The 27,582-nt window shown below is 49.7% G+C and overlaps 9 protein-coding genes across 9 annotated transcripts; 3 read left to right on the top strand and 6 right to left on the bottom strand.

The window, feature by feature from the left end:
* Window positions 1-748: 748 nt before the first annotated feature.
* Window positions 749-1,886, bottom strand: NCS54_01246700 (Oxidoreductase family, alpha/beta domain-containing protein; the record flags this gene model as incomplete). The annotated part of the gene is made up of 2 exons (XM_053157700.1): window positions 749-1,501; window positions 1,557-1,886. The coding sequence occupies 2 exons, from the start codon at window positions 1,884-1,886 to the stop codon at window positions 749-751; spliced, it is 1,083 nt and encodes a 360-aa protein (XP_053013675.1).
* A 722-nt stretch (window positions 1,887-2,608) lies between these two features.
* NCS54_01246600 (Putative hexose carrier protein) lies at window positions 2,609-4,168 on the top strand (the record flags this gene model as incomplete). Its single annotated transcript, XM_053157699.1, has 1 exon — window positions 2,609-4,168. The coding sequence occupies one exon, from the start codon at window positions 2,609-2,611 to the stop codon at window positions 4,166-4,168; it is 1,560 nt and encodes a 519-aa protein (XP_053013674.1).
* Window positions 4,169-5,218: 1,050 nt separating this feature from the next.
* Window positions 5,219-6,281, bottom strand: NCS54_01246500 (NmrA domain-containing protein; the record flags this gene model as incomplete). The annotated part of the gene is made up of 4 exons (XM_053157698.1): window positions 5,219-5,469; window positions 5,534-5,831; window positions 5,878-5,959; window positions 6,028-6,281. 4 exons carry the CDS (start codon window positions 6,279-6,281, stop codon window positions 5,219-5,221), a joined length of 885 nt encoding a protein of 294 aa, XP_053013673.1.
* A 1,839-nt stretch (window positions 6,282-8,120) lies between these two features.
* Window positions 8,121-10,498, top strand: NCS54_01246400 (HET domain-containing protein; the record flags this gene model as incomplete). Its single annotated transcript, XM_053157697.1, has 2 exons — window positions 8,121-8,643; window positions 8,694-10,498. 2 exons carry the CDS (start codon window positions 8,121-8,123, stop codon window positions 10,496-10,498), a joined length of 2,328 nt encoding a protein of 775 aa, XP_053013672.1.
* A 755-nt stretch (window positions 10,499-11,253) lies between these two features.
* On the top strand, window positions 11,254-13,169 carry NCS54_01246300 (Hypothetical protein; the record flags this gene model as incomplete). Its single annotated transcript, XM_053157696.1, has 5 exons — window positions 11,254-11,757; window positions 11,808-11,975; window positions 12,023-12,108; window positions 12,159-12,242; window positions 12,308-13,169. The coding sequence occupies 5 exons, from the start codon at window positions 11,254-11,256 to the stop codon at window positions 13,167-13,169; spliced, it is 1,704 nt and encodes a 567-aa protein (XP_053013671.1).
* Window positions 13,170-15,571: 2,402 nt separating this feature from the next.
* On the bottom strand, window positions 15,572-16,261 carry NCS54_01246200 (Hypothetical protein; the record flags this gene model as incomplete). Its single annotated transcript, XM_053157695.1, has 1 exon — window positions 15,572-16,261. One exon carries the CDS (start codon window positions 16,259-16,261, stop codon window positions 15,572-15,574), a length of 690 nt encoding a protein of 229 aa, XP_053013670.1.
* Window positions 16,262-19,263: 3,002 nt separating this feature from the next.
* Window positions 19,264-20,484, bottom strand: NCS54_01246100 (Hypothetical protein; the record flags this gene model as incomplete). Its single annotated transcript, XM_053157694.1, has 1 exon — window positions 19,264-20,484. One exon carries the CDS (start codon window positions 20,482-20,484, stop codon window positions 19,264-19,266), a length of 1,221 nt encoding a protein of 406 aa, XP_053013669.1.
* A 2,618-nt stretch (window positions 20,485-23,102) lies between these two features.
* NCS54_01246000 (Hypothetical protein) lies at window positions 23,103-24,628 on the bottom strand (the record flags this gene model as incomplete). The annotated part of the gene is made up of 2 exons (XM_053157693.1): window positions 23,103-24,344; window positions 24,392-24,628. 2 exons carry the CDS (start codon window positions 24,626-24,628, stop codon window positions 23,103-23,105), a joined length of 1,479 nt encoding a protein of 492 aa, XP_053013668.1.
* Window positions 24,629-25,161: 533 nt separating this feature from the next.
* On the bottom strand, window positions 25,162-27,147 carry NCS54_01245900 (Hypothetical protein; the record flags this gene model as incomplete). The annotated part of the gene is made up of 2 exons (XM_053157692.1): window positions 25,162-26,318; window positions 26,373-27,147. The coding sequence occupies 2 exons, from the start codon at window positions 27,145-27,147 to the stop codon at window positions 25,162-25,164; spliced, it is 1,932 nt and encodes a 643-aa protein (XP_053013667.1).
* Window positions 27,148-27,582: the final 435 nt, after the last annotated feature.

The raw sequence follows: 27,582 nt of genomic DNA, 5'->3' as shown, positions 1-27,582 counted from the left end.
GATAGCCCAGCCCGTTACTGGGTTGCAACATGTAAACAGTTCCTCCAATCCATTCTTGATCGTCAAGAACTAATACCTACTCCGGCTACCCAGAAGTCTCGCGTTCAAACCGCTTCGGCGCCGGGTGCCAAGGCTAATTGGTCAGAGAATGTCCAGGTACGTTGCCTAATGTTCAACCCTGCATATCAAACCCAAATGCTGGCCACCGCGAGAGTGAGGGATGGGAACATCCGTTAGGCTAACATCACGTATGTTTATTCTCATGTTCGCCTCGGCGAAAGATCGAGACTTGTCTGGAAAGGTCGACTGGTGGGGAGTCTATTTACGCTATTTACGGAGTCTCAATATGTCAAATTTACTCTCGGTGTTTTCGAGCAAGTAGTTTAGTAGTCAAGTGAAATGTACAACTCGTCGTCTATCGATGTGTGGATAAACCGTCGGTGGCTCTCGTTGAACTTAGTAAACTCTTCGCAAGACGCTGCTAGATAGGTGACCTCCATATACTTGGTTATGATACATCTCTAGAGTGATTCATAGTGATTATCAATTGGCATAATATCAATGATAATTGATTCCTCCCATCCTGTGCTTAATGGTAGTCTAGAATAATACCTTTCAACACTTCTAATGCTGTGTTTAAATAGAATTATGTAACGAACACATCATAAAAAGAGTATGAGCAATTCAAATGGACGCAGCACCATATGCCACAGTGATCAAGTGATATTTATGCGCATGCCTAATCTACCTACAATCTAAGATAAGGCAACTCCAGTGGCTTTCCAGAGCGGTCAAACTGGATCTTCTGGCCTGTCTTGAGACTCTCCTGCAGCGACGTAGCAATTACGAGGCTCGTCAAGGACGATCTCAGAGGGATGGGCATCGGTGTTCCATCCAAGATCGCGTTAACCCATCCATTCACCTCCGACACGAAAGCATCCTTGTAGCGATCGTACCACGACGGTGTCGGATCGCTCTTGATGAAGCCGTCCCTATCACAAAGTTCGACTCGATTTCTTCGCGACGTGAGGTTCACCGATATCTTTCCAGAGGTGCCAAATACTTCACTCTGACTGTCGTATCCATGCGCGGCGATTCGTGAGTTATAGAAGAAGGCAAACTGGCCGTCCCAAAACTCGCACGTTCCCACAGCATTGTCAGCATCTCCAAGATCACTGAGATCTGTGTGCACAGCGTTTATTCCAACCGCTGACACGGACTTTGGAATACAGTTATCGCCTCCGAGGAACATCAATGCGAGATCAATATCGTGGATGATTGAGTCCACAAAGATACCGCCAGAGTTCCTAAGGTACCCCTTGAAGAAAGGGCCGGTATCTCCCTTCTCACATTGTTGCGACCGGTAGATAAGTGGCTTTCCAATCCCCCCTCCTTCGATCTTGGCGAGGGCGTCCTGGTAGCTTTCGTCAAAACGCCTCACAAATCCAACCATCAGCTTTGTTTGGGGATTCGCCTCGACACGTTGGATAATATTCTCAAGCTATTTGATTATCAGTCAGACCACTCGCCAAATCATCCGTGGTCATCTCCCTTACCTCCTTCACTGTAGTACAGACGGGCTTCTCGCAGAGGACGTGAATGCCCCTGTCGAGCGCTGCCTTTGTCTGTTCGGCGTGTAGAGCAGACAACGAGGCGATGACAATGGCCTGAAGGCCCGGTGTCTCAATCATCTCATCAAAGGTAGCGTATAATTTGACCCCATGGGGTGCCAGGTGCTCCCTCCCCCAGCTGAGATCCTGCTCTGCTGGCGAACAGGCGCAGAGCAAATCAGCACGAGGTGTCTTGTGAAGCAGGTTAAGAGCATGCGACTGGCCCATACGGCCAATGCCAACTACTCCCACGTTCAGCTTGATTGGCGTTGTCATTATGTGTTTCTCTTGACACTATCGGATTTGTCGTGGTGCGTTTGATCTCTGGGAAATGTGCCGAATCGCGGTGCATTTGAATGCGTGCCATGGATGTGACATGCTCTAATACAACGACGTGATATCCGTGAGTACGGACACATAGCCTAGATTGATACACGTAGCATTTACCATAGAGCCTACATCTAACCATATAGCCGCGGTGGTGGAGATCCTACCTGCCCCCAAGGTTTCCCCACACGGGTCATGCGATGGCTGTAAGGGGCCTGTCGCATCCAACGATTCGATCCAAACACTGAACCTAAGGGGTCCATTTGATCCCCAGCCAGCTGTATCCCATTCCTCTACCAATAACTGCATTCAGAGGCACGGGATTTCTCCACACTTCCCCAGACACAAACAGCGTACAAATTTACAACCTTGTCCCCAATATGAACTTAGGGGGTTAGGCGTCGCCGGGCCAAGGTTTTGTCAAATTCTCCGCAGCGAGCGAACCCCATGGGGAACCTGGAGAAAGCTGGGGAGGGGGAAAGGGGAGGTACCGGCTCTCCGGCTGACAATACTGACTTCCCTACCCAGGGCAAGCATCTCAGGCCCGGACTGCACGCTCATCTATAAGAAGCCGATCTTCCTCTAGTCAGCCCCTTCCCTATCTACAATACTCGCTCAGCCTCCCTTTCATACCTACCCACTACCTTGATTTATCATTTCTCATCCAAACCATGCCTCGGCTCTTCGGAAGTCAAGGCAACGCCCTCCGCTACCGTATCACAGCGGCTTGTGGCAGCGGTTTTCTCCTTTTTGGATACGACCAGGGCGTCTTTGGTGGTCTTCTGAGCAACCAGACCTTTCTAAAGACGTTCAACTACCCAAGCTCAACTATCCAGGGCCAGATCGTAGCCACCTACGATATCGGCTGCATTATGGGTACACTGCTATCTATCTTTATCGGCGACAAGATCGGTCGTCGACGGTCAATTCTTGCGGGCTGCATTATCCTCATCATCGGCGGTATTATGCAGGCTGCTTCATACTCTCTGGCGCCTATGATTCTAGGTCGCATTATAGCCGGCATAGGCAATGGCATGAATACGATCGCCATTCCTGTTTGGCAGTCTGAGACGGCTAAGCCCGAACACCGCGGCAAGCTGATTGTCCTTCAAATGGTCACCAATATCTTTGGAATCGCCCTTACCAACTGGATGAACCTTGGCTTCACGTACATCCCAGATAACCCCGTATCCTGGCGCTTCCCATTGGCTTTTCAGTGCTTCTTCGGCCTGGTCACCATGTGTCTGGTGTGTGTGGCTCCAGAGTCACCCCGATGGCTCGTTATGCGTGACCGCACTGGGGAGGCACAAACTATCTTGGCACGCCTCGCAGCCAAACCCGAGACTGACGCGTCTGTTGTTGAGGAAATTAGTCGTCTTGTGACATCCGTCCGCCACGAGGCTGCAGTTCAAGATGCTGTGACGGTAAAGGAGATATTCCGCAACGGCGAACAACAGACGCTACGCCGTGTCCTGCTTGGCGCCGGCACGTCAGTATTCCAGCAGATTGGAGGCGTAAACGTCATTGCCTATTATCTACCCGTCGTGCTCGTCCGGTCTTTTGGCATGTCGGAACGGCTAGCCCTTATCCTCTCAGCTGTCGACTCTATGCAGCTTATGTTTTGGGGTGCTTTGGCCGCCTTTCTGATCGATCGAGTCGGTCGTCGACGTCTGATGATCATGGGGGTTGGCTGCAGTGGTGTCTGCTTCACCCTTGTGGCAGTTGGACTACGTTATGGCGGACCCAGCGCCGACGACAGCAACAGGGCCATGTCAATTCTGGCTGTTACCTTCATCTTCCTTTATTATGTCTTCTATGGCATGTCTTTACTCTCTATTCCCTTCATGTATCCTGCCGAGATCAATGCACAACGAATGCGGAATACCGGTACATCTATTGCTACTGCAGTCAATTGGACTTGCGTCTACCTGGTAGTTGTGGTAACCCCTGTGGCGATTGATACGATTGGGTGGAAATACTACCTGATGTATGGTATTTTCAATTTTGTCTTCGTCCCAATTGCGTGGTTCTTCTACGTGGAGACGGCAAAATTATCGCTCGAGCAGGTCGACCGCCTCTTTCAAATCAAGTACGAGGGTGGGAAAGATATGACCTGGAAGGAGGCTACGCAGCTGGCTCGGATGGAAGTGCATGAGGCAGTGGAGGCCAAAACTCAGGGTGCAGAGCAGGCTGAAACCTATCACTGCGAGAGCACTGAGGGCAAGAATTAACATATTGACGGAACCTCAAATGCATGTATTTGAGGGCTGAGGCCTAAGCTGCCATCTCAACCTCAAACTACTCCATATCTAGTTTCGAACATGACGCTAAGAATGGATCAAAAGTGGTTGAAGCTGTTAGATCTACACGCTCGTGCTGTTTCAGCTGTTCGGACTGGTCCCAATCCAACTATGATCAACTTCTACTGGTCATATTGGGGCTGGCATCGAACATCATCAAGACATTTTTATGTTATCACTCTGTACAAGACCAGCAAGAACTGTCTATCTTGCCTATCACTCGTTAGAAGACCTGAACTCTTCTACGAATGCCCATTATGACACCATGCAGTGAGCTTTCACTGACTAAAGGCGCTCCTGCCTAAGTTCCAATATTGTATTCAAAGTTAATACGTACCAGACAAAGTTTGGCAATTCACTGAGATATTACATTTAAGCTCTAATCAACCTAACCCTCGCTATAATCCTCCTCTATAACCTAAGGGATCATGGTCTGCAGGACGTGATCCGTTCTGATCCACCGTGATTGGTGGTGTGATATGGGTATTTTCTGGTCATGGGACCTAGGGGTCTTTGGGCCGTGACACGCATCTTCGCTGGCATACACACAGACTTGTGCTTCATTGACCCTGTTCGAGACCCTTTCGGTGATGTTCAGAAGCGCTTAATCGATACAGCCATCGAAGCTGGAGTGAAGAGATTCGCACTCGGCGAGTGGTCGATGTTGAGTAGATAGTCTCAACATACCCCGTCATGTTGAGCCCTGATATTGCCATATGACCGGGGATCGAGATCAACATTAAACAAGAACCATTAGAGAATGTACCATAGCTAGGTACCTCGAGTTCAGTCCTATGACATAGGAAACTGAAAGCTGATCTGTACCACGTATACAAGAGCCCGAAAACGTGGTCGGAAACGGAGGATACACTGGCAGGCTATCCCGTCCCCCTTAGAACTGACCACTGCTCCGAGTTAACATCATCGAGTATGACCACCCCCTCTAGTATCAGATATAGCACATCCAGTAAGTGGTATTGTCTAACTCCAAGTTTCTCTTAGAAATGTCTCAATATCCAAGAACTTGTGCGCTGGCAGAAGCTTGTTCCATTCATCCGAGAGGTTCCAATGCCCATCAGGAATTGCCAAGAGCGTATATGCTGTCATTTGCTCCATCGTCAATTGCTGTTGACTGGAAGTGCCAGAATGGTGAGAGCCCGGTATCCAAGACGTCCCAAGTTTGCCTAGCTGGAGGTCGTGCCGACCAACCACTTCGATTGTGAATTTCTCACCTGCACCGAGATATATTAGTGCATGAAAATAAATATGGCCAACCCTCTTCCCAAAATAACACACCTCGAATTTTCTCGCCAAGCTGAACGAGTTCAGAGATAGTCAGTCTACTCCCAGAAATGCCACCGATGACAGGCCAATCACTGTCAAACTCCAAGGCTTCGTTTACGACTGCGATTAAGTCGTCAACTGCAACGAATGAAATAAGGGCGTCAGTGTATTCTGGAAGAATAGCGCGGCATTTCTCAAAGTCGATAAATAGCCCACTATAAGAGAGGTTCTTCTGGCTTAATTTCTCTGGTGGGCCAAGGTAGTCCATGAAAATTCCTGGAGTGAATAAACTGTACTCAAGAACCTTGTGCTTTTAGACTCACTTTGTTTGTCCATTGCAACTTCGGTATACGCACCTTGCCATCTCTGTTCAAATGTTCCAAGTACTGCCTTGTTTGAAGCTTGTAGCTGTACATTGGATAGTGGTCCAGCACAAACCTGCGGCTCCGGAATCAGCATATCAACTTGATGGTAACGAACAACGAATTTGCGTTTGGATAACTTACATTGACCATTCACTTGGAGCAAATCTCTTAACGCCGGCTCCAATAGCTGCATCAATCAAGTTGAGCTGAGCCCGATATGCCTCATCAGAGAACACCAAAATGAACGATAAAACAGCATCAAAGCCTGTTAAAGCCCGAGCCAACTTTGTCTTATCATTGTAATCGACCTTGGACCAGCTCAATCCCGGTGGGATGTTCCGGGGCGAGTCCTGTGAAGCAGATAAGATGAGAAGCAGAACTCTAACACGAGCCATTGTTGACCTGCCTTGCGTGATAATGCTGTGATTTCATGCCGACCTCCTTTCAGAAGCACCTTGATGAGCTCTTGGGCCAATTCTAGAAATCCGTCAGTCTTAATGATGGACTGTGCGATACGTATCGGACCAGCTTTTACAACCTCCAATGCCAGCAATGGCGACCTTGACCATATTGATGATGTCAGGGGAATATTGATAGGACGATTTGTTTATTGACTGGAATTAGCAGAGCTGATTTGCCATCCACGGTGGTGCTGTCCTTGTTTATGTATGGAGAGACGCTGACAAATTCAACCGTTAATAACGTGGCAACTGATGCTCCGGTAAGATCGCGTCACAACACCATGTCTGTGTCCTTGTCGTCATTGGCTAACTCAGGCAGGCATTCTGACATCCATAAACTACCATCAGGGCAATCACGACTTGATGAGGCTGCCAGACTGTTCGACACCATCGACAGACCGTCCCCCTTATATAAGCGACAATGAACAAGCAGTCAAGCCCTGTGATATAAACACGGCCGTTTAGTAAACCTTACCGCTCCATCACCGCCGACTAGAAGTTAAACAAAGGCCTACGCTAAACGAGCTTCAGGAATGAGATTTCAGCGAATTAAACATGACGTAACAGATTAACTCACAGTGGAGGATAACCCCCATCCGCGGAGGTTAATATAGCCTAATGGAGCAAGGACAGGACGATTGCTTCAGCCGGATTCCGCGCATCGCGCGCGTCACACGCTTCTTCAAACCTGAATCATAAGCCCTTTCCCCCACTCTTGACGCCCCCTGTCTATCATCCGAAGCCGTCCTCCATGTGACGGTTAGGTAGCCGACTCTACGTACCTTATCGTTCCGGGTTTGTTGTTGGTAGAAGTGTAGGGTGAATCTAATCGTAGTGACGAGGCTACGTCTCGTGATAGTCGATTTAGCGGGGTAGGCGTATTGAAATAATGAAGTAGTCTAGAAAGTTGGTAGTTTTGGTCCAGAACATGTGCAAATACGTGCGTTCTATAAACGTAGGATATTGTGACGGGGTTGTCGACCGTCAGAAAAGGATGTCACCAAGCCGAGCGATGCATGATGGCTGCTGGAGGAGAAGTACTTCTACCTCCCCGAAGAGTCCACCAGCATAACACCTTCAAGCGGCGACAAGGTCCGGCTTAGTGTTTTAGCTGCTGTGAGACCGGCCACAAAGCTTTTGCATGTAACGAGGCTCGATGGTACAGCTAGCAAGGTAAACAATATCTAGGTGCTATTATTCTTTTAGTATATATAAGCTATTTACCCTAAAGTAATTCTGTATTACCTATTAAGCCTAACATTGCCTCTAAATAAGCATAATCCATGCTAAATCCGACAGACACCATATCACCCTGTACAACAGCATCACCCCATTGTGCTGGGCCTACCTTGATCAATCCCCATTCTGCTGTGTCGTCTGAATGCTTTGTAGAGATGGATGCGGGCGAATTGGTTCGTGATTGAATCGTCCTTCCAGCATCGCCCTGCGAATTGCTTGATCCTGTGAGATCGATCACATCCACTGGTAAACCAGCACAATCAGTGGCTGTCGTTTCGGCGTGGTGCTCGAATGCGTCACGATCCTCCCTCGGGTGAACAGCGGAGAGACCCTCACAACCCATGTCATCACATGACTTTGGGGGCCGGAACAGAAATGACTATGCGACGAGCATCTTACCCTTTCTCCTCTTTCATGCTGACCCCGCAAGCTGTCTTGTTTATTTGAATGCCCTCACTCAAGCACCAGATTGTCTAATAGCCCGAGCCACCCTACAGCACGGATCTGCTACTGCGGGGTTAAATCCACATCGAAATGTCCTCACTCAACCTTACCGAGTCGCCATTTCCTCTGGGGGACACCGAAGATGAGATCAGACGGGATCCAAAGCTATGCCGAACTTGCTGGGACCTTTACGCCGGCTCAGCTACCACGGCTGTTCCGCTCCCGGGTATCTCGATGCACGAGCACTCTGGCTTCACCAACGCGGCCAAAGCAACCAAGGAGGGACATGTTGATAAGGCCCCGACCTGGGCAAGCTCTGGGCGCATAGACTATGCCTCATGGCAGATCCAAGTTTACCTCCCCGACATTCCAGAATCGCGGGCATCGGGTTGTGTGTCCTGTTTATTGCTAACAGAGGTCTTGAACAAGCTCACCAACGGGACTGTGGACTTCCAGGACCCCGAGCTTTGGTTGGAAATCATTTTCTGTAAGGGGAATGCAATGAGGGTTAAGCTCGTGAGAGGAGATCCGCCGGATGACTTTGACATGTTCTCGGATGGGCGGGGAGGAGACTGGGATGTTATCGAAGCTTACGAATTGTACACTTTGCCAGGTGAGTCAGGCAAATCCTATGTCGATGTGACACCGATTCATGATGGTTAGGCTCTCCATGTCCGTGGCCAACTATTGGACCATGCATGACTATCGAGAAACCAGACTGGAGTTTACCGGCAGAGATTGGCGGTCATGCCAGGCACGTCGAGTTGGACCCTGCATCTGAATCATCTTTTGATAGGATTAAGAGATGGATCAAAATATGCAAGACGGAACACGCCGTTTGTTCTGAAGCCGAGGCCAAGATAACGCGAGACCTCCCGAAACGAGTCATCGATATTGGTCCTGAGTCAAACGACGGGATCCACGTTTTTGAACGGGATAATCCCACCGAGAGGATTGACGAGCCGTACATTGCGCTGTCTCATTGCTGGGGAAAGACCCAGCACTTGGTCTCAAAGAAAGCGACTATTGATGAGCGGAAGAGGAATATCCCGTTTGAGTCGATGGCCAAGACGTTCCAGGATGCAGTCATAATCTCGAGGAAACTGGGAATTCGCTACATTTGGATCGACTCGCTTTGCATCATTCAAGATGATGACGACGATTGGCAAACAGAGGCAGCCAAGATGGCTTCCATCTACAATGGGGCAGAATTGGTACTCTCTGCCACTGGCTCGGTGGACGGCAGCGGGGGCTGTCTATTTAAAAGGGATCCATACGTGACGGTTTCTGGAACCTTTCCGGATGGCAAGTCTTGGGAGGTCTATGGTCGAAAGACCCTTCAACATGGCGTGTTTGGGTGGAATGTGGAGAACAACATGGCAAAAGGCTCTTCAAATCCCATCGCGGGTACGAGGCAGACAGATGTTCAGGACCACCCTCTGATGACTCGAGCTTGGTGTTTCCAAGAAAGGTTGCTGGCGACGCGGGTCCTCCACTACACCAAGAACGAGATTGTCTTTGACTGCCTCTCTTCGATGGAGTGCGAGTGCGGTGCCTTGGAGAAACACGACGAAGACCCGTTGATACCCGCCCGCCGCATCATGAAGACGGGACACAAATACATCACGGGAACCAAGAGCCTCAGGGCCGGTCGGACATGGTTGACTAACCCTCGTCAGGGAGAGGACAAAGAGTTTGATCAACATCACGAACTATGGCGCGACCTGATTGTTCAGTATTCCCAGAAGCAGATCACGCAAAGAACAGACGGTTTACCCGCCGTGGCTGGGTTGGCCCACGAGTGGCGTAACGGTTTAACGGGGAAGTACCTCGCGGGTCTGTGGGAGAAGGATTTGCTGAACCATTTGCGCTGGATGCCTGATGAGGCGGAATCTGAGGAGGAACCCGACGAGAAGAAACCCAGAAAGAAACCAGAGTATATCGTTCCTAGTTGGAGCTGGCTGAGTGCTCAGCGAGGTGTCACATGGGGTGTCGAGAGCTTCGTCGATGACACGTTTTTTGTGGACGTCGACCTGAGCCGTACCGATTGCCAACCCAAGAAAGAAAACAACCCTCTTGGAGCAGTGGGATCGGGCTATATATTCCTCACAGGCCGCATCATGCCCCTCACCTTCTCCATCAGAGGCAAAACCGTCTGGCTAGAGAAGAAAGGCCACGAGACCACGAAGGAGCTTGAAAGGCCCGACAACCTGTCTCGGTTGCGTAACCTGCCGGATAAAGTGGTGTACTGTCTCAGATTCTGTCGCCGTCCGACCACGAGGAACGCGTATGATGACGATTCGGCCCTTGTCCTGGTCAAAGCGGATGCGGAGGCCCGGGGAGACCAGCCGGACGAGGTCCGAGGGTACGAGCATGTGTACCAGCGGGTTGGGTTCATAAGGAATTATATGACCAATGCTTGGGAGCATGAGCGTGATTCCGAGAAAATAGGCCTGTATGTTATTTGATGCATGGCACAAGTATTGCACAAGACGGAATAAGTGGTTGTCACTGGATATACGGATAGAAATAAGAAAAAAAAGGTTGTGCCCGAGATTTTTCGGTCCACGATATAGCATCATTTCACAAGCCAAGATTTGCCAAGTTACGCCAAAATGGGGACAATGTCAGGCTCAGATCTTGGCGGGGCCAACTAGCAGCTCAATCTGGGGGACCCTGCTTTTTATTTCCCCTTGCCCCTTGACCCGTGGATGGGATTTATACTTGCTTGGTCTCAGCCATGGGTCCGGATAGTTTGATCTCCGTCCCACAATAGGGCCTTTCGCCATACGAGATTGGCAGGGGCCGCGATGCAGGATGGTCTTGGCTTTTTAGATCTCGGGATGCGACGCTGTGAGTGATTTGGGTTTTTCCTCTCTTTGCTTTTCCCCTGGCTTGTTTGCTGTGCCGTGTCTGATGTCGATCTTTGGTCCATGGCGGTAGAGTTGTCTCGGAATTTCCAAGCTTTGCGGCCTTTTTCGCTTTGCACTCAGATGCTGTGATTTGACCATCGCGCACTAACAAGTCGATCACCGTCTTAGAGGGGAACCCGGGACTTGGTTCAAGTGGGGGAGCCCTGGTGTCGATCATCAAGATGCAGGACACAGGGGAGTAAGACAACCTGAGCCGCTGTCAAGAATAAAGCTCTTAACCTTCGCAGCTGGAATTTTTTTCCTCTTCGAAGCTTTGTCTCCGGCGAAACCTTGTTTTGCTTGCAGCAACAATGGACAAGGTTCCGGCTCTTACTATTTACAACATGCCACCGAGTCCCCCCAACTGGGACTCGGTGGGCGTCTTTTATGTTACTTTCTGCGCGGTATGGACCACGCTCGTCTTTTCCGGCATGGCATTTTGCCTGGCCAACCGTCAAAATCCTATCCTCAGACTACGAGGCATGCCACTCTCTTTTTCCGCCATCGCGTTCCTTCACTGCTACTGGGTCCTCGGACAGATCGTGTATCCCATTGGGGCTACAGTGCCGACGGTCCTGGCGTATGATATTCAGTATTTCTTCATGGGCATATGGTTCCCGCTTGGTATCGCTCTTTTCCAGGCTTCTAATACTCGTTTCCTTCATATTGCAAAGCTGCAGAAGCAGTTTACTAGTCCTCATCTGCGGGCCAGCATGGGGTGCAATGGGTCTCACAGTTCGTGGCTGTGTCGACTCAGGAACATGAACTACACAAAGAGGATAATGATCTTCATTGGCTTCGGGATGATCTTTCAGGTGAATATTTGTTTACTAATAATTCTTTGTACAATGCTGACTATTGTTAGGTTCTTCTCACCGTCGGTATGTGGCTGGCCTGTCGCAAGTACCATCCTACGTTTGGTATTCCTGGCACCGAGATCCGTGGGGCGACGCTGCCAGAGCAGTTGATCGATCTGGGTCGAGGTTGGGAATGGTGGCCATCTGTTCTCTGGCAGGTCATCTGGACTTGGATTGTGAGTGTGTGTCGGTTAACTGAGGGCTCATCACTGACATATTGCAGGTCGCTCCTATTCTCATCTGGCGAGCTTGGGGTATCCGTGATACCATGGGATGGCGAACGCAGACCATTGGATGCTGCATCTCCAAGTATGTCTTCCTCACTGCTTTGACGTTGGTATTCACTAACAGTTAATCAGCTTGCATGCTACGCCCATGTTCTTGATTGCGAGTTACGTGCCTGCGTTCAACAAGTTCAACATGTATTTCGCTCCAAGTCAATGGTGAGTACACCTCCACTACAGTCAAACAAGACGTCAGGTTCAGAACATATCATTGATAACTACAGGATCCACCTCTCCGTCTTCATGTTTGAGATTTTCACCGTCTTTGTCCCTGCATGCCAGGTCATCCGGCAATGGGCGCAGGCCAAGCGTGCAGCCGCCCACAATGCCAGGTGGGAGACCGACTCACAGATCACGACACTCAGGACGTCTCATTCCATGGAGCGCAAGCACTCTCCCTCTCAGAGCATCACTGATAAGAGTCAGACACTCGATTACTCTGACTCGACCGTGGGAGATCGGTTGTTTACTATGAGTGCTCTCAACCAGGTCCTTGATGACAACCCTGGTCCGCTGCAGGACTTCTCGGCCCTGAGTGATTTCTCTGGAGAGAACATTGCCTTTCTTACCCGGCTTTCAAGGTGGAAGGCTTCCTGGCATGCGGAGCCTTCCAAGGAGCAGACTATTGAGGCGTACAACCGGGCCCTCGAGATTTATGCCGACTTTATTAGCCCCCGCGATGCTGAGTTCCCCCTGAACCTCTCCTCTCCTGACCTGAAGTATCTTGAGGAAATCTTTGAAAAGGCAACACGCATCCTCTGCGGCGAGGCCCGCGTCGACCCTGCCCTGCCCTTTGAGATGCCTTCTTCCGCAGGAACAGGATCAAGCCGTTCACCAACACTCACAAGCGGAGCTCGCTACACGGGCGAAATCCCTGACACCTTTGGCCCCACAGTCTTTGACGCCGCAGAGGGCCACGTCAAGTACCTCGTCCTGACAAACACATGGCCCAAGTTTGTCAAGGAGATGCAGTCTCGAAGACGGTCTAGCGAGACTGCACGGAGTGGTTTCTCCGATGAGTCAGACATGACTCTTGCGAGCCGTGTGTCTAACAAGGTTGCTACCTTTGTTCGTTCTTTGGTTTAAAGCGTGTGTGGATAATCCGTTCCACCTTTTTATATGTGATTATTAGTCTTGGCTCTACGCCTGTTTCATTGTCCTCTTCTTGTATATAGTTTTCTTGTATGTATTACGAACTTGACATAGCGAATTCATCGGAGTATTTACCATCGAGTATCTATGTTCGTCATTTATGTGACCCACGAAGGGGGTGACCTCTCGTTGGAAACTCTGCTGCGCCATGGAGGCCTCTAAACTCAAGGTTGGTCAGCTGCCTGAAGTACCTTTATAAGGGTGTTCAACCCTCTCTCTCCTATCCTAAAAGCACATCCGCGTGCTCATACCTAATCGAGTGGTTAACTCTTCCTCACATCCGCACCTAAAACCTAAAATCTCTTCTTTCCGCAGACCTAAAAACCACTCTTTTTGATTCAATTCCCGGTCTCTGACCTGAGGTTGTTCTTTTTATTATTATGCATTGCTAATGGCTATCATCAATAGGGTCGCGGACGCAAGGATATCATCCGAGCACACTGGGAAAGAAGACAGTTTTCAACACAATGGTTACCGCCAGCCAGATCCGTGAACGATCAGAGGTTTATAGGTAAGGTTAACCCTTTCACTCCCATCCTAAAAGCACATCCGAGTGCTCACCTAATCGAGTGGTTAACTCTTCCTTAATTCCGTACCTAAAACTCAAATCTCTTCTTTCCGCAGACCTCAAAACCACTCTTTTTGACCCTACCCTGGTTCGAAAACAGTCGAGACGACTTTCTTTATGACTGCACAATATCAAGAATTGTCGACTAGAGCAGGATAGAGTGGAAGGGAGTGTCGATCAAAACGGTAAAAAACACTGTGTTCAACACCGCCGCACCATTAAGTCCAAGTCATGAAAGGCAAGACCTTTATAAGTAAGGTTAACTCTTAGTATCCCACCCTAAAAGCACACACGAGTGCTCCCTAGTGGAGTGGTTATCTCTTCCTTAATTCCGCACCTAAAAACCTACAAATTCTCTTCTATCCGCAGACCTAAAAACCACTCCATTTTTGGTTCCCCATGTTCGAGAGTACCTGAAATCATCATTTATTTTCTGTTTGATACCTACTTGCCCGTCCAATACATCCTCTTATTCTTTTCTCAAGGCCTCATCGTCTTCAAAGACCCCGAATCGAAGCCACCAAGTTACAATGAACGCCGCGTGGATGACTTCCGGCACCTGTTGTAACTTTTACTGGTCTCCCCAGCCAACTCGCAATCTACTAGCTCGCACTGATCAAGTCGAAGAATAAGATTATTTTAGGATCTACTTCCTATGGATTCACTAGCTTGTGAGACAGCCAGGGGCTGGCTAAACTTTCCAGATAAGCATCCGTCTCCCTTCTCGTAATCACTTTTTTCTTTTCTTTTTCAATGTCGTCTTGGTCGTACGCGAGATCAAAGAACACACTGAGAGACACGCAGCAGCATCAAAACCCAACGCTGGAAGACATCGTACTGCCATAATCATCACCGTCAATCTAGAAGAGGTCATCAGCCACATGTTCATCTCTCATTCGGCGGGCGATTCCCAAATTACCCCCAACGGAGAATATGTGCCACGTTCGGGATCAATCAGAAGAAGGAGACTAGAAAATATGACGACACCGCATTGGGTGTTTCGTGATGTGAACGCTGGGCTCAGTGGTTTCCACCAGAAAAGTGTTTGGGATTTGCAGGAGCAAGTTTCGGTTGACAAAGATGAGTTGGCATCGACCGATTCGCCGTGGGCTGATGTTGCCGTTTCGGTCCCCTCGGGATGGTCGACATTGGTATGGTTGTGCGTGTTAGTGTCGTGGACGGGATCATCTGGACACTTTTGAGGGTGTGAGACGCAGGCATGAAAGACGAGCTACAAGCGGCTTGATGATCAAAGATCTGAAAATGGATGAAACTCTACATCATTTCGTACGTATGATGGTTCAACCTGCTATCTTTTGACCAGTGTTTGTCCTCTAGCGAAAGACAGTCAGGACTTGCTTGGCATTACGGCCTCCTGGCTCAGTTATTCCATCGAGGGACAGGCTTCAACTATAACAAAGAACACATTGTCAACACATCATAGCATCATATCCCAATGCCAACACAGTAGTTGCATAGTATTACAATTCGTAGCACAATCAAATCATGTCTGGTCCAAATATTGGAACGACACTCATGCCTGTTCGAGTCTTCAAAGTGAGAGCCAGTCAGTTGCAACAAACATCTCACAAACTGCCTACAGTCCGCTTTCCAGCTCAGTTTTCGTTACTCTGTCCTTGTGTTCCATCCCGGCCATTATCAAGAACCCAGCAGATGCCAATTCGTTCATTATTCCTCTTAAACCCCATGCCATTCCTTCCAATTGCCTCGCACGGGAACGTGACTAAGCCAAACAGCTCGCACAAATTCATCGATATGTCGTTCCGAAAAGGTTTCCCGGGGCTTCCTTGTCCGCCATAAACAAGCCAGATTCCAGATCAGCCTCGCTGCCGTTCCCCCCATTTCCAGTTTCTGCTGCGCACTGAAGGCCTTGGCAATGTCCCTTGTTCTGGTCCTTGATCCTGAGCGTGAGAAGCTCCTTGGTGTATCTCCACTGGACATCAAGTATGACAGCGCCAAAACTGAGGATTCCGATCCAAGTAATTAACAAGAAGGCGATCGCAGGGACATTGAAGATGTAGTGCAGGACAGGGGGCTCGAAGTGGGAAGTCGCTTCACTCCACTCGGTGAACCTGATGACGGTAATCCCAGTAAATAGTCGTGACACCCAGTAGCCTTCGACGAGCTGTGCCAGGAGAAGAAAGCTAGAAAAGGTGACAGCAAGGCACTGGACATTACGTGATGCGATGTTTCGTGACATAAAGTCCTGCCGCGTCGGCTCATCATTATTCTCGCTTGCCAGGTCGCTGTTGTGTGTTGAACGGTCGACCGACTTGCAGAAGGCGAGGTCAGCCAACTGCCAGAGAGTCCAGAAGAGGTTGGAGAAGATGAGGAATAGAAGCATCCAGAAAGTATTCGTGGTCAGGCTCTCACCGAATGGTTCACCTTGAAGCTTCTGGATGTCCTCCAGAAGCGTTGTGTTTGTTGTTGTGTTCATTGTGGTCGTGTCGTGGTTATCAATCTGAGCCTAGGAATGATGTGAAAGGTGGGGGAATAGCCAGAAATCTCAGTGCGGATGAACGGGGGAGAGCCTCATATTTATGAGCGGCTCTTAATAATCTGTTTGTTGTTTATTGTTGCCTAGTGAAGATCAACAGGATAGACTCTTGATATCTAGTCACACGGCCATGAGAGTTTGAGGCTGCGCGACCTCTCAACACCTCTGTCACTTATTGTCACTAGTAGCCTTCAGTAGAATACCTATTTCGAAAACCTATACCATTTAGTTTCCCGCCAGAAAAGTACCAATGGCTGGCATCAACAATGGGCGAGAGAATCTTTTCATCCAGAACAGCAGCAGGATATTTGGGGGGGGTGGACTGAACCCAATCATCTGGACACGAGGACACTCGGGGAATGTTGAGGTTTGAGCCAGTGCCAGACTTAACCTAATCTGATAGATAACAACAGAAATTAACAGTGTGAATTTGAGAAGCGAGGAGAGAGGGCCGAGTGGCTATGATGACACTATTGAAATGACCACGCTGCGCACAGATTGAGGCAGTGCTAGTCGAAGCTTATGCACCTAGACGATGCGTATTAAATGATGCCCATATACATACTCTAGACAAGGACACTCGTCTTCTCCTTCACTGGGGCTTATAAACGTTGCCTGCGCGTCCTTGACCTCGCCACGAGCAAGCCCAATGCGCTTGAATGTTCCAGTTTCACCATCGATCAACTCCAATAACAAGATAAAGACAACATTTTCGTGCCTACTCTCACCCCTTCGTGCCAACATGCAGTACAAATTTGGCTTGGAGTCCTTATCCCTCTCGTTGTTTGGAGTGTCGAAAATTCGGCTTGGACACCATTCACCGCCATCTTACAGTCCTCTGGGTCAATTAGTGACAACTTGTTTAAATGGCCGCGTAGATGAAGCCATCCGCCTCGCAGCATACCCCATGTGTCGTCGGCGACATAATACAGATGTACCTCTTCCACCTTGATGAGTGACCGACCATCCGTCCCAGTGTCAGCCGGAAACAGGTGCCATACTGATGCTACCCATGACTAAGAAGGAGCTCTATAAGTGGCTGGTGTTGAAGCTCCAAAGAAGCCGTCAACACACCAGAGCATCTCGAGCTCCAAGTTATCACGCCACATGCCAGCGACGTACTTTTGTTGCATAAAACCTCCCATGGTCCTTGCCAGAGCGGAGAGGGCGACTAGTCTATCGCCGGGGAAGGTGAGCATGCAGCTCGCGTATAGATAGACAATTATCTGCCAGATATGCCTGTACTCTCGGCTTGATAAACCTGGACGTGGAAACATCCCCTTAAGACGCAAGTCAGAGGATGTGCCAGCGCGAGGTAAGCCCTCGGGGTAGGCATCTGAAGCGAGTTTCTCCTTGCATTCCCATACCAAGTGACGTTTGCCGAAATGCAAGACGCGAGGGGCTAAAAGACGTTCTTGAAGAACCCAGACTCGTGTGTTTACCAACGATCTGTAATTTCGGTGTCCCAATATCAATCCTCGGATATCAAATAACGAGAGGTAATTCCGTTAAAGGCGAATTCTATCGTTTCGGGAAAGCATGTGTCCGTATCTCGAGTGTTGAACAAAGAGTAGGTGGCATCTGGGGCGTCACTCGCAGAGATATTGCATAGCGACCTGGAGTAGACTTTGCTCATGAGGGCCACCTCGTGATTCCAGTCAGTGAGATTGCCACCTTTCTGTATAATACATAGGGAATCGGCCCAGAGGTATCGTACGCCCAGGCTGCGAGTCACATAGAGTGCGTCTTGGTATAACTGAGGCAGCTGGGACGAGGGTACTCCCCTGACCATCTCGTCATGGTTGTCCGTTGTCAGCTTCATGCAGTCGACAAGACCCCAGCAATGGCTTAGAGTCATATAACCGCCGGTGATGATGTTGGTTCCAGTTTCTACCAGGATGCACCGTGGGTCTGTATCTGCCTGGGATCCGCAGTCTAGGAGCCTGGTTGGGTACTAATCCCTTTCAGGGTTGACTTTTTCGCACTTTGGGTGGTTTCATGCAGTTGAAAATCCATTCCTTGGCCGTGGACAATGTCGCCGGGGACTTTGTGCTTTCTGGGAGCTGGTTGATGGTATCCGCCATGGATGATTCTATCAAAGTTAGACAGCAAATTGTGGAAATAGATGTGTGATTGGTACCATCCAGAGGGTTAAGTATGAAGAAGATGCCATTTCTCCGTTCAGGAGATGCCTGAAACATCGAAGGATCAATAATGATCTCTATGGCCCCACAGTGATGCCCTTCGGGATAATAAAGCAGCATAGTCCCCCTAGGCCATTCACAGCCGAGCTTGTCCGGAGACAATGGAGAGTCTTTCATCGTTGGGGGTTGTCTGTTCGTCGAAAGGTCCTAGAAGCTCCCGAATTCGACTACAAAGGAAGCATCGTTTGATCAGCCGCGTGTTTGAGGGTCTGTTGGTCCCGGCAGGACTCCCTCTTGCCTGAGGAAGTATGGTCGTCATGGGTGTTGATCTCTGGGATAAGCAGCTCCTTGCAAAGTTGGCAGACTGTTACTGGGGGTGGACAGTTCATATTGTTTGACTCTTGGTTTGGAGAGATGCTCGAGTGCGTCTGTCTATTCAGCCGCATATGCGATGGGTTTTATCCTCGCTTATTAGCCGCTGAGTCGTTTATGGAGCACAGCTAGTAAAACCACAGCCAATGTTAGATCTTCTCGGCGGGGAACTATGTGCTGGCATTGCATGCTGACCTAAGATAGCGAATTGAAGAAGCAGCCGAGGGCTCATTGGGACTTGGTGGTGGAGCCTTTTAGCTCAAATCGCTTGAAGGGATATCAGTAGGTAAACATAGTGTGAACGCATCGCTAAAACTCGGGCTTTCAAGGTGAAAGGGGGATACTCAGGGCAGGTTAGTGTGGGCCCCTCAAGTCTATTATCACGGATCTATCACCCAAGCATTATGGAACGAGCCCCTGAGGCTTCTATACAACATAAATCACTTTCTTCTCCTCATGAAATCGTTCCTCAGCTCGCCGGCGCCAACTTGCTGGGGAAAACCAGGACCAAGTCACATTTTCCCCTTCCAACAACCCCAGCCTCTTGTAATTCGTCGACGTCGGTGACTCTTTTCCGAGAACCATGTACCAGTCGCGGCCCCCAATCTTGGCAAGTCTCATACAGAGAACCACGGTTCCGTCAATCATGTCTTCAGGGTGGTCAGGGATAAATCTTGTTCCTTCGCCACTATGGTACCGGACAAGAGTGTGGGAGACCTCGACTATTGGTTCATCTGATCGCATGGATCGTCGTTCTGTACGGCGTATTCGTAGTGTAGCAGGGGATGTCCAGCCAGAAAGTGTCAACATAGCCGAGGATATTTCTCCTGTCCTGTCCAAGCCTGCTGGGTCGCAGTAAACGTTGACGGCGTTTGTGTATATCTCCTGGAGCTCAGATCCAAAGTAGGATCGGCCCTTGTGCTGGTAGACTATCTCGCCCACGATAGATGCCCACGACCAGCTTGGAGCGCGCCATTCTTTTGGTTTGCCGTCTTTCCTGCACCCGTGTTTGGTATCGCGGGTCCAGAGCAGGCCCTCGACCATATTGCTACGCCAGAGCCCGGCCATGTAGTCATCGTTGAGAAGCCCTGAGATTCGACTGGCGAGACCAGAGAGGGCTGGAAAGACGTCACTCTCGTGTGTCAAGTTTCCCATCACGTGTGAGTACCTTTGCGCGATGGCGTACCAAAGGTATCTCAACTGCATCGGTGTGACATCGCTGGTCTTGATCGACTGACTACTGACCAGCCTTCGAAACTCGAGATCATCACTTGGTTTGCCATGATCCTTGCCGCAGTCGCAGGAAACGCAGGCCCGGCACTCCCAAACCAGTTCTCTCTTGGCAAAATGAAGCATTCTAGGCGATAGAAGACGTTCTTGAAACACCCATGCTCGAGTGAGAAGAGGCCACTCTTGCTCGTTGTCTTTTGCATTGATGCCATCATGCCAGTGATTTATGGCTTCCCAGCTGTTTGGGTAGGCGAGGCGCACCCAAATGTCATCGATGAGTCCATGTCCTAGTTCAGACGCTGGTATACACTCCAGATAGACTGCCTCTTCGTCTTCTTCAGCGTGCAGACCTTCTTGGTGGCCAGAAGCCTTTGTGGCGGCGATAGTGAGCAGCGAATTCTCATAGATCGAGGCCATCTTGGGAAATTGACGTTGTTTTTCTTCGGGCGAGTCTTGTGTGATGCAAAGAGAGTCTATCCAGAGATATCGTAGCGAGAGGCGTCTACAAACAGAAACGGCCTCTCGAAACGTCTTTGGAAGCACCCCCATTGGAATCCCGGATTTGAACGACTCTATATTTTCCTCAAGTGTCCGCAGGGGTTGGTCAGAACTCCATCTATGACTTAAGCAGGCGTAGTATCCGAGCTGATTCTGCGTGTCCATAAGTCGAATTGTCGAGTCCCCGGAAACGCCCAAGTCAAGAACACGGTCGGGGAGAGGTTGTGGTTCACTCTTGTTGCAGTGCTCGTGCTCTGTTGTGCACTTCATAATCCAAGATTGCATCCAGTGTAAACTAGCTTCAGATCTAGTGTCGTCGACGTAAGCTTTCGGTGATGATAGGATGGGTAAATCAGGCCCCTTGCCAAAACAGTAAAAGATAAGACTTGGCCAATGGGTATGAACGTCACCCGTCTCAACCCGAATTGTTTTATCGTAGCGATCCCATGTCAGAGTAATCTCATCACCACGCCGATATCTCCTCCACGGCAGGAAGAAGTCGGAAGTGGTGTCCTTGGGCGGGAAGAAGCGTCTGACTCCTGCTGACATGATGGCGCACGTGGTACAATTGCCTCGGTTCTGAAGGACCTTGGTGTAGCTCATCGAGACTTCGCGATGGTAAGAGTTGAGATTGTGGCAGAGCTCGCAGATTGGCTTGGTTTCAGTACGCCTGAAGTATTTCAGCAGGCGTTTCGTGACGTTCAAGGCCCCTTTGATCTGAGACATGGACCATGTCAGATCGCGCGTAGTCCGCCTTAGATGCCCCGTTATCAACCATCTTGGAATTCTTCGGATATAGGCGCGTCCCCAAATCCTCTCTGCAACTCGATTAAACAGATCAAGAGCATATGAAACGAGGAACTTGGCGAGATATACCACGAAGAAACAAGCAAAGAATGAAAGAAACCAGTGTTCTTCAATAAAATTTGGATTTATCGCAATAAGCAGGTACCCGATGGCCAGCCAAGGGGCCGCTGCCACGATGAAAAAGAAAAGAGTAGATGCCGCCATGGAGACAGATTCAGAGAGTGCCTGCAGGACTAGCTGAAATGCCTCTTGGCTGGCTTCGTAGGCGATAGAGATGGCTAAGCGCCTGCTCTCTGGATGGTAGACGTCTTGGATGTAATCAAACGGCTCCATGAGAGGCAATCGGTAGGATTAACCGTCAATCTTTGGCCGTTCGGGTAGTTTGAAGGTCTTGGTTCAGCTGAGTTGTGAATTCAAGGGAGTGTCGCAGATATCAATATTGTGGCTGAGTTAGTCACACTGCGCCCCATAATAGGCAACCGGCTTTTCCGGCATTAATTGGTACGGTGGCTTAGCAGCACTTGCGAGTAGCCCAGGGTCCAACCACTGTGATTTGCTTGAGAGACTTGGAGTCCAGTGAGAATAGGAAAGTAAAGTCCTCCGTGGTTCCAAGTAAGAAGTTATCCGTTTTGATTTGCTAGGATCGGTAGATGATTTTAACAGAGCGAATGCTTAGAGTATGTAGATAAAGATAGGTAGATAAGTTGTACTCAGGCACAACTAGATTTTAGAGTATTTATCTATTTCTAACTTCTATTTAACGGCTTCGAGCTGATTTCGTTGACTTAGAGGGGAAGCTTAATCGTCATTATTAACAATCCTTCTAAGCTGGGTCGAACCCTTCCCCATAACCCGCTCAACTCCTCCGAACTCCATTTTGAATCAGCGGCTTCATAGTCGAAAACGCATACCTAGCAATTTTCCAATCCCCCTCCTCCTTCTTCATAATAAACAGCTCCTGGTTGGAATGCGGCTCCGACTCCTGCGTAGCCTTCATGGTCTTTGTCCCCGAGGCCGTCGTCCTCGCAAACGCCCACTCTGGTGACATGACGACTATCTCGTCGATGTGGAACGTGGGGTCGAGTTCAATGCTGCTGAAAATACGTGTGTAGGCTTCGTGGAGGGCTTTGGTGCCGGCGCTGGCGGTGAAGTGTGGTGGGAGGATGACGCCGTCTGATGTGTAGAGGTTGACGGCTTGGTCTACGTCGCCGCTCTTGAGGGCTGCGCCGTAGGCGTGTAGAGCAGCGGTGATTTGTCCAATATCAGAAGACACTTGAACAGTCAGTCAATTGTTCTAGTCATATTGCTTCTTCGGTACTTACTATTCGTCGATGGCTGTTGTACTGAGAGTAAATCTATGCTGAATTGGTAGGTTAAATCTCCTTTGTTGGTGAAGTTTAGCAGGTCACTTTCGACAACTAAACGCATAAGAGACCCTTCTTCTTATATCAAGATAATCTCCTATCGTCTATTCCACTTCTGAGTAAGTGGGGTCTCCATTGTTCCACTCCTTCAACTTGTTTGAAGGAGATGGTGATAATCATCTCGAAAGTGGGGGTTTGACCAAGAGTGGGCAGCCTTCCTCGAGATATCCGCATCCTAGGGATGGAACCAACGCAGATTTTTGTTCAAGAACTAATAGTAAACTTGCTACAGTTGGAGGAATAGAAGAAGAGACTCCTAGAATTTTAGGATATGTGCCGAAATTCAGAACCTCGTCGACATCGATTTTACATGTAGGATCGGAAATACTCCAAGGCTGAATTCCAAGTGGGACCAGAAAACTCTCCTGATAACCACAAGTTACCCTCCAAATCCCTTCCCATGATGGTAACCATATTCATAGTAACCATACCCGTTCCCAGGGACTGCGAGTGGTAGTACACAGGGTGTCCCGGCTTGGCCCCTGGCCTCTTCTTGTGCGAGGGCTTGACGATAGCTGGACTAAAGTCAAAATTGTCTAGGAATCCGGCCTTGCTCCAGTTGGACACCACCATGAGGACAGAGCTGACACCTTTGCCCAGCACGAGCGGGTTTCCTGCGTCCATCATGGATCGGTAGGCATACTTTGTGGTCGCCTTGAGTTGCTCCTCCGTGCATTGTTCATCAAGGGCTGCCCGAGACCTGAGGGCTATCTCTCCAGTCGGCGCAGTGAGTGCTTCGCCCGCCTGACAGAGGAAAATGGCCGACGAGGTGATGTTCTGCACATAGGCTGTATCATCCCGAAACACGGACTTGACTCGAGTCCGAGGGTCGATCACGAGGAGATTGGCAATGTGACGATGCGCAGCCAGACTACTGGCCACCATCTTGTTGCAGAATGCCATGATGACGTCGTTTTCGGATACAAAGAGATCAGCATTACCTTTGAGGGTGACATGATCTTTTGCCTCTTGGACAATGGCGTCGATGACTTTCTTCGGGATACAGATGATGCGTGCGTCGAGACCCTTCCACCAAGTCTCGACTAGATGCCTCAGCGCCCACAAGGGAATTTTCCAACCTGTGAGTTGGGTGTCTGCAAGGGTCGGCTTAACGGTAGTCTCGTCGTTGTAGAGACCTGCCATAGGATCATCCTTGTATCCAACGAAAGGCGCAACTTCCTCTGGCTTGCCGGCAAGAATGCTCTGCCAGGCCTTGAAAATTGCCTTTAAACCGCCAAGATCGCTAGAGACGTGGTTAAAGTTGATAGAGACCAGAGTGCCATCAGTAAAGGTCACAAGATGCAGAGAAAACTGCGGCACATCCTTCTGAAAGTAGTCCTGGATAGTTCTAGGCGCGCCAGGACCCAAGGCCAAGCTGGCAAAATTGCGAGCGCCCGGAAACGTAGTGGGCTCTGCTGTGGAGGCTGGAAGCTTGGATGCCTCTGGGTGTTCGACCATGGTGATGTCATGGTGCTCCTTTGTAAAATGCAGAGATGGCCGTTCCGTGGTAAACTCACGAGGGACGTGAACTTCAGTTTTCCCGTCCGGCTGCGTATGTCAGAAGAGGCCTCAAAATTGTTTAGCAGTTTGCTTACGCGTAAGCGAAGTCTTCCTCCAAGCTTCCGCCATCCCTCCATTTGAAAGAGCCGAGACAGACTATCTCCCAGCATGTCGGCGTCGAGTACTTCATCGTAGCGGAATGTCCATATCAAAGTATAGTCGCGAAGAGTGGCCGTATCGTCGAATGGGTGCATTGGCAACACCTCGTCGTCAGGGAACACAGGCGGTCCCGAGTGAGAGCGGCCAAGAAGCCAAGCGAATAGTGAAGCCATGCTGAGATTTCGGCTCTTGGGCTCAAGACGACCGACCTGCCAGCGATACCCAGAGTGATGTTTGAGTAATGATCTGTTTGATATTTTGAAAATAGATGATTATGAAGAGGTTGGGAGCGGTGACCGTCGGAGACGGAAACCACTTGACGCCGCGGTTCAGCCCAGGCTTATAATTGGCCTCGGTTGATTGGAGTCTGTCAGCCCAACTGGTCCATGATAGGAAATGGCTTCGCCAGAAGTGGAGATAAGATTTGGTGGCTCACGGGGGCTGCGGATTTTACGGGTTTTGATGATTGTCCGGGGAAATCAGATGATGACTTTATCATGGTGTTTTTGCCCATATTTGGTATGTATTTTCAATGTAAGATTATCACGTATTGAATTTGAAGGGGTATGCTACCTTGACTTCTTCCACAGAGCGTCTCTCCACTTGCGGAGGAAGGAAGCCGCCACAAGGTGTAAATAATGTATCGCGAGGGCTGGTCTCGAGAATAATCTGGTATTGAAATCCACCACCTATTACTGGCAACATATCAAGCCTTGGGCGTCCCTGAACTCCAGAAAAATCTACTTTTGACCGCTGGATTCTTGTCCATATCTCCCTTGATGTAGTCCCGAAACCAGTCTATCAACCCTGGGTCCTCGAGCTCCTGTCCCCTGGGGAACGGCGTACGGTTGACAAAGTTACTCCCCCTTTGACCAAGTTCGCCTCCTCGCAGATCGGCCAGCCAGACTCGGCACCTCCCTGATTTGCGGCTGCTGGCCATCTTGTCGCGCAGTATATCGAGGATATCTACCCAGCTGCCGCTTTCCAAGTTGATCGAAATGAGTCCGATGTACTCGACTTTTGAACCTAGAGCTTTGCAGAACTGTTCAATCTCCTCATAGCGTAGACTTAAAGTGTTGATGCTGACTTTTTCGATTCGTGGCCAGTTGATGTTTGCCAGGACAGCTGGCATGTGTGGTACTGCTATTGTGGTATGGCCAGTGCCGTCGGTTAGACCAAAGGGGCTGATTGTAACATTGACATGTTCAAGCTGTTGACTTGAAAGCACCGAGTTGACGTATCTTTCATTGTAGACCTCGTCCCCGAGGTAGAGGAACTTTCCTCGCGCAGGGCGGCCACCCCATTCAACCTGGAAAACTTCAAGATGCTGGCATGCTGCCGACAAGTCTCCCCATGCTGGAGAATCTAGACTCTCGTCCTCGCCGGGACACAGTGTGGAGTAGCTGTTTAATTCAGGCAGGCAACCGACCGTCAGGTGCCTCAGCACAACTCCAGCCTCGTGCATGGCTATGGGGAGTTCGGAAAGAATCTTTGCCTGATGGAGCATGACAGGCCCCCTCATGCTGTACAACTCACGCCAGGTGTTTGCAGTAGGCATGAACTTGGCGAGTTCCGCGCTGTCGGTGAAGATCTTGTAGGCGTCGTACCGGTTCGATAATCCGTCAGCGTCGAAACTGCCGTGCATCCTCAGGGCGAGGGGCCGGTTTAGTCGCGAGGCTAGCGATGACAGAGTTGTGACAAAGGTCCGGGAATGGATCAAGCCGTACTGGGACTTTTGAAGTTTGACGTATTCTTTGTGGCCGTTGCAGAATATTCTCCAGAATTCGAGTGCTGCCTTGTCTGGTAGGTACGTTCCCCTTGGCTGATAGATTCGGCCATCCTCTTCAGGCAAGTAGTCCGACTCTTCCATGAACCCGAGAAAATAATCCCACGCATCGTATATCTCCTAGTGATTACCTTTTCGGAGCTGTCCCGGCCTAGATTCTGGATCCTCCTCATGGGTGACGCCGATGGGCCAATTCACGGTGTGATTCATCTGGGTTAGATCTCCCATCCTCCATGTGGCGAACTGCCTGAAACTCTCTGCTAGTTCGATGGGGCGGTACTCGAGTGACACCTGGATGCCCATGACACCACTGGCGATGTATGGGTTCTCGAGGAGAATCTCGGCGCGATCCAGAGATTCTTGTTCGATTTTCAGATTGAGAAATGGACAGAGGTGTGGTGAAGCGAGTGTGTTGAAGACACGGCAAACTTGACGCGCGTTGTATATTGTGAGAAATGGCTCACTTGCATTCGACACGGACTGGACTTTGGAGGGCCAGTAGATGATGCTGTTGTCTCTAACCTCAATGTCTTGGTGCTGGAGGTAGCCGAAGACTTGGACAAGGATCTCCACGGATAAATCAAGAATACCGAGGCGTCTCAAGGTGTCGCGTGAAAGATGCATAGCTTTCCCCCTGAGGGCCTCGCGGTCACGATCAACCCGCCAGATTGCATCTCGGCACGCAGCGTCGATCTGTTCTTCCGTTGCGTAGTCTCCATCGCTGTTACCGTCAAAGTATTCCCACCAACTGTCGTCGTATCCCTCAAGCCTTGCCTTGGTGAGGCTCCGATCTATGTCGTCGATGCGACATAATTCGCGGTAAATGGCTTCAAGTGAGCCCAAGGAGTCCGGATCAGGGCACTCCTCGGGCGGAAGTTTGATCGTCCAGATGCGGTGCTCTTCCATGACGATAAAGTTCAAGGACAGAATAGTTGTGAGTGAGAGATGGGAGTGTTGGAGATATCTAGGATGCATGATTGACAATCGTGTCTGCTTACGCGGGCTGACTCGACGGATATGAAAGCTCCACCTCGGCTGATGTTGCCTGTTGATTCCTGGTTTATGCAATACTTGTGGAACGAGCATTGACAGCCAAGAATGCATGGGATTTGGTCTCTTTATTTCGGTAGGCTGGCCTGGTTTTAATAATAGCTACCTACCAGTGGATCGTCTCGAAGTCCAATGATTGGCATCTGGCCGGCGCTCACGCATGTTGTGATAGAAATCGGTGCTGCGATATGATGCCAGGCTTAATCAGCACGTTTAACCGCACCGCCGAATGAAGGATTCTCATAAACGCCGTGATTCTGGCTGCTCATGTCTAGTTTATCCGGTGCACAA

Source organism: Fusarium falciforme, chromosome 10 (genome assembly GCF_026873545.1).
Source record: "Fusarium falciforme chromosome 10, complete sequence".
NCBI classification, from domain to species: domain Eukaryota; kingdom Fungi; phylum Ascomycota; class Sordariomycetes; order Hypocreales; family Nectriaceae; genus Fusarium; species Fusarium falciforme.
Note: the sequence above shows the minus strand (reverse complement) of the source record. Positions and strands in the feature narration are given on the sequence as shown.